General features: G+C 37.5%; 1 protein-coding gene across 6 annotated transcripts in view; it reads right to left on the bottom strand.

Annotated features, from left to right (window-relative positions):
* LOC112486470 (ultraviolet-B receptor UVR8-like) overlaps window positions 1-5366 on the bottom strand; it is a 165997-nt gene that overhangs the window by 114639 nt on the left and 45992 nt on the right. For 4 of the 6 annotated variants that reach the window (XR_003048914.1, XR_003048915.1, XR_003048913.1 and 1 more), the window contains exon 3: window positions 2121-2163. Coding sequence is in view for 3 of the 6 variants with exons in the window: in XM_025053188.1 (XP_024908956.1) it covers window positions 2121-2163 (43 nt within the window). In the remaining 3 variants the exon portion in view is untranslated. Of the gene's footprint in view, window positions 1-8; window positions 739-2120; window positions 2164-5366 lie in introns of those variants that run through there. The other 2 variants (XM_025053189.1, XM_025053190.1) reach the window with 2 other exon arrangements.

The raw sequence follows: 5366 nt of genomic DNA, 5'->3' as shown, positions 1-5366 counted from the left end.
TCCCTACACACAGTCACACGTACAACATATCTAAGAGGCACATTTCGGTGAGGTCAGCACTTGTTTCAGGGGAAAAAAATAATAACTCAACCTTAACTCAACTTGGAGTTGAACAAATGACTTTACACAATCCTACAAAGCTGTGAGTTGTGTTTCTGTCTCTCTGTCCCTAGTGTGGGTGAACAAAGAACATTCAAGACCCTGTTTCAAGATGAGCTGGTCAAACGCAGCCCCGGCACCCTGTGACCTGTGAGCTCCCAGCAGCTTCAAACATGGCTCCACTGTTTGCTTCTTGATAAAATGCTCCTCTTTGTATTTGTTTCCCTGGGCCAGCGTCATAACCTGCAATGCCCTGGCCATATCTGCTAGTTTGCCGCATGTCTGGGAAAAATAACAAACAGTCTTCTCCATTATTTCCACAAACAGGGAACGAAAGGTCCTCTCCCGCCATCCCCACAGGAGCCAGTATTGATTACAACAATGCTTCAACTCAAGACAAGACCACTCTGGGGTCACTGGTATTTCCATCAGAAAGTTTGCCAGTTTAAATTTACACATCTCCCTTCTACTCTCCTCCTCTCTCGCCTCCAGTGAGAGACACAGGAGAGCTGTGGAGTTTGCAGATATCAGAGTGCCAGTTGTGTAACAGAGCTCGCCCTTTGCTCTGAAAGTGGGTGTTGTGGAACTCCAACTATAGGCTCCTCCAACTATAAGCTCCCCCACTAGAGCTGCAACCTGCTTAGAGGGGTCAAAGCATCATGAGAGGAGAGAGAAGGAAAGACAGGAATGGAGAGCGAGGGAAGAAGAGGGGACAATGGGAGACTGCGTGAGTGTGAGAAATGATGCCTTTGTTTCTTTTTTGCACCCCTCCAAGGTCTGCTCTGTTTCTGTGCGAGAACCTGAGGCCCCCTGAATCACCGTAGCCCCCAGGCTTTAAGATGTCATTAGAGCCAGACTGGCTCCTGGCTGAAGAAGTTTGAACAAGTAAACTCCTCGAGAAGCAGAAACAACATTGGCTGTTTGTTACTTTGTCCGTCAGTCTTCCTCGTGGAGGAAAATTTTGTTTTACAGAGTTTAAAACTAAAAGTGAAGATTATTATTGCAGAATCAACAACTGCAGATATTTATGGACAAGTGATTATCAATACAAGTTTGTTATCTGAAGACTTGTGCAACACAAACTGAAAAAAAGTGTGTCTGCTCTGCTGAGCTCTGCCATTGTCCACAACTGTTTTGTCAGATTGAATTCCACATTTGTTCATTCAGTAAATAAAACACCTCTCTTTGTTCTGTCCCAGTCCCAAAATACCATGGCCTCATCCAACCTTGACATTGTGTGAATGCTCACCTATTAAATTCCATTAGCTTCCCCAGAATATCTTCTATCACAGATTATTTTGTACCAGTTAATCGCTGTGCCTCCAGGCAACCAACGCTTCCTTTCACTGCAGCAAATAGCATAAAGGCAACAATCTGCTTGATTCTGTAAGGTGCGGTGATTTTTTTTAGTACAAGGCAAATTACCAGCAGTGTGATCAGCAGGAAGAGATAGGCTGAACAATTGCAGTTTAAATACTAGCCAAAAAAATTTAAATTGACATAACTAAGCTGTGACGTTAAGTCAGGAAAATCATCAGTTAATGTGAGTGGCTCAAGAACCTGTTAATAAAGCATCACATAAATTAGACAGGGATCCCCAACCACTGGACCAGAGACCAGTAACGGGCAACGGATTGTTTGGTAATTCACCACAGAAAAAAAATTAAATGTATATATATATACACATGTGTTTTTATTATTTACTTTGGCTTACATCGGAGTTTATTTTGAAAAAAATCACTTCTGTCTGCTCCCTTTTTAAGCACTGGACTTTGTTTTGAGTAAAAAATAAAAAAGGTCAAGAGTCCTAAAATCAATAGTACATAGTATAAAATAAATCTTTATATTTGTGTATTTGAATGTTATATATGTTATGATGTAACTTATTTTGTTTTCTTTTACACATGATAATTAATTGAAATTAATTGTTTTAGGTCCCAGCTCTGTTGATAAGATATGTTTTCTAATCCTTAACATATTCATTTTTAAACTTTGATTGAATGTGTTACTTATTTACTTACTGTCCACTGGTGCCATTCCCCCACACAAATATTTTGTGTTCCTCTGTGAAGTAAAACACAAAAGAAAAATATTATAAAAACAGACAGTTTTTAATATAGTTTAATAATATAGATAATATGTATTATATGTTTATGACATAATATAAAAGTGGAAATAAAAAAAACACATTCTGACACAGTACAAGATAGAGCTAAAGTTGATTACAACATAGATTACTGCAGTTTAGACATGATATAAGATTATGATGGCTTTGTGACAGAAAATTAACAACTTAACTAAGAACTAAAAAAAAGTGTTATTGTGCAAGAATAATTATGCTGTAAAGTTCAAACGTCATGGATGTTTTACAGCACCAGCTCAGGTGTTTTCTCTTTTGTCCCTCAGTGTAGAGCCAGTGTCATCGTGACAGTGGGTGGAAACCTTCCCCACTCTGCGAAGTTTGATTAATATGGCCTCGACAGAGAGTTCAGAGACTGGGTCCACCTCTCACACACCCTGCTGTAAAATAATGAGCCTTCAGTGGGAAGGGGTAACATACAAGGGAGGAGAGAGAGACTTCCTAAACCCAAGTCCGAGCTCAATATATTCAAATGAAATGAGGATGGGAAGCTCTCATAACTGATTAGACTTGTCTCAAAAGAGGGGAAGGAAGCCCATACATTTCTTCCCCTATTGTACGTATATTTAACTGTCACCTCGCTGCACTAACAATCCGACGTGGCACTGATCCATTTGCATATGGTTGCTATAAATACGTGGACCTCTACCTGTTCCTGCAGTGAATCCAGTCATGTTGGAACACAAGACGAGTCTTATTGGTCTTATGGGATCTAAAACACCACAGGGGTAAGAGCCAATAGCAACAGACTTTACTCATCAAGCCAGCACAGTTCTCATACATTATAAAGTATGTCGTATGATTTACCTAAGCCTTGTCAAAAGAGAAAAATTATGAGGCAAATGTGGTGTAATAAATTGTAAACCATGCTGCATATGTTTGACTTGTGACCCTTGGCATTTTAACTGTAGGGTTGTTTGACAGTGTTGTAGCAAAATAAAAAGTGTGAACGGAAAAACACAAATTGTATTCATAATAGATTTTCACAAGACTGCAATCTTTGTAAACTTCGTTATAGTAAAAACTCATCTGACGGGACATTTATATGCATTTCACACTTCACTCAAGACAGTTGGTTACTCACTTTAATCTGCAAATATCTAACAGTTGCATATCCTGTTTTTAGGTGGACTACAATTTATACACTCTGATTAAAATTCATAAATTAATTAAAAAAATTCTCAAAATGTTGCACTCTTAGTTAAGAATGGTATTAAGTCCTGTGCAGAGATAAGGGGCAAAGACTGCTGCTGAATATGCATAGCCTTTAGGTCCAGAGGCAACAGTGCATCAGTCCATCATGGACAGAGACAAACTGCAGCCACGGACTGTATCTTACAACGTAGTGTTTTGTTTTCTGCTGGAAACACATCTGAGGTACAGCAGACAATTAAAACTTGGTTTGTCAACAGAGGAGACTGTAGAGTTTCACATGCCGTAGGTAAAGAAGACTGTGTCAACTCAGAACGTCTACTACATGTTTTGCAGTATTTTTGTGAAGTAAAAAACAAACAAGTTATGAATGGTTAACAAATAGTGTCTGTCTGTTTTTCTGATAAGAAAATGTTCAAGCTCATTACCTAAGCACAGAATACTGTTTGTTATTTTGGTACCAGCTTCACTGAAGTGAGCAAGGTTAGAGTCATCATATAAAACTTGAGAGACGGGTCATTATTAGGCATTGCCAGTAAACATGTTTTTCACACTTAATCCTAAAAAAAAAAACTAAATCAACTGTGGAGTCAGCAAGTAGCTTCAATGGTTTAGTCAATAAACAGCCAAATCTGTTTAAGGTTTTAGATTTTTTTTCTGCTACATAAACAGTGGAATAATCTTTTGTTGCAAACACTTGAAACCAGAAAATGTCTTTTAAAGTTTGGTGTGTTTTTTTGGCATAATCATTTAAGTAGTACTCCTACTCAGTTCAATTTATTGGTGTGTGGTTTGTCGTCCTAGTCACTATTAGATTAAGAAAGACAAAAAAAAAAAAAAAAATCCAAAACTAGTTCTTAGGAAATTAGACAACTGTGGCTGAAGAAGTCTTCAAACACAGTAGCACATGATGAAGATCTGAAATTAAAAGTCATCTGTCAGTCAAAGTGACTCTTCAGTTGTGTATCTGTCATCTATAAAAAATTAGAGAACAGCAGGAGTCCAGGTTTGTTAAGTTTACTCTAAAAACAATTACCCCCTCACTGGAATAATTAAATAAAGATTACAAAAAGAAAATACAATGGGATTTCACACTGCCAGGATTCCAGAGTTTTATTTTTCTTCTTTTAGAATTTGTTTTCGTACTTTGTTTTTTTGTATTTTGTTTTCTTCTGCCCCTTAACTCTTGAGGATTGTTGTGTGGGTGTATGATAAATAGCAGTGTGTGGAGAGTGTATATAACTAAAACAAAAACAGGCTGTAGGACTGGAGCTACACTTGAGCAGAATTATGAAAACCATACCTGCCTTCACTGCAGGTTTGGGTCAAAGGATGAAAACAATGTGTCTTTTTTTCTTTCCTTTTTTTTTTACTTTTCCACATTCCATACAACAGTTGAGATTATTCATAAGTTACAAAACTGCCCATCAGTTTTTAAAAACTGTGAGAATAGCTGTTAAAGGTACAGTAAACAAGAATATTAATTTAAAGTATGTGGAATCATTTTCAAAAAGTGACTTTACTTTAATAACAAAAGTTATTTTCAGAAATAATAATATTTAAGACATTTGCTTTGTTGGTCGTGTGACGTAAGAAAATTAACGGCCATCAATACCGAAGACCATATTAGACCAGAGCTTCATATCTAACATGATTACCTGGTAGCTTTATGTTTCCACAGCTAAGTTTATTTGTCCCTATGGGACAAATGAGAAGCATTTATTTAAAATAAATCAATAATGTTGAATTAGCTCACTTAACCTGAGATCAGTTAATTCAAACCTGTCTTCCACAGAAAGCTGGCAAAACTACACACCTTTAAAGTGTGAAAAATTCCTGCAAATATTACCCATAAAGCTTGTGTGTTATGGTCAGTGATGTGAGTATCCAGATGCATCATGTCACTGTAATGGCCCCCTCACCTTGTATCTCTCAGTCCTCTGTTATGCTCAGAGTGGCAGATGTTTCTAGCCCC

This window comes from Cynoglossus semilaevis, chromosome Z, assembly GCF_000523025.1.
Source record: "Cynoglossus semilaevis isolate Cse_v1.0 chromosome Z, Cse_v1.0, whole genome shotgun sequence".
NCBI lineage: Eukaryota > Metazoa > Chordata > Actinopteri > Pleuronectiformes > Cynoglossidae > Cynoglossus > Cynoglossus semilaevis.
Note: the sequence above shows the minus strand (reverse complement) of the source record. Positions and strands in the feature narration are given on the sequence as shown.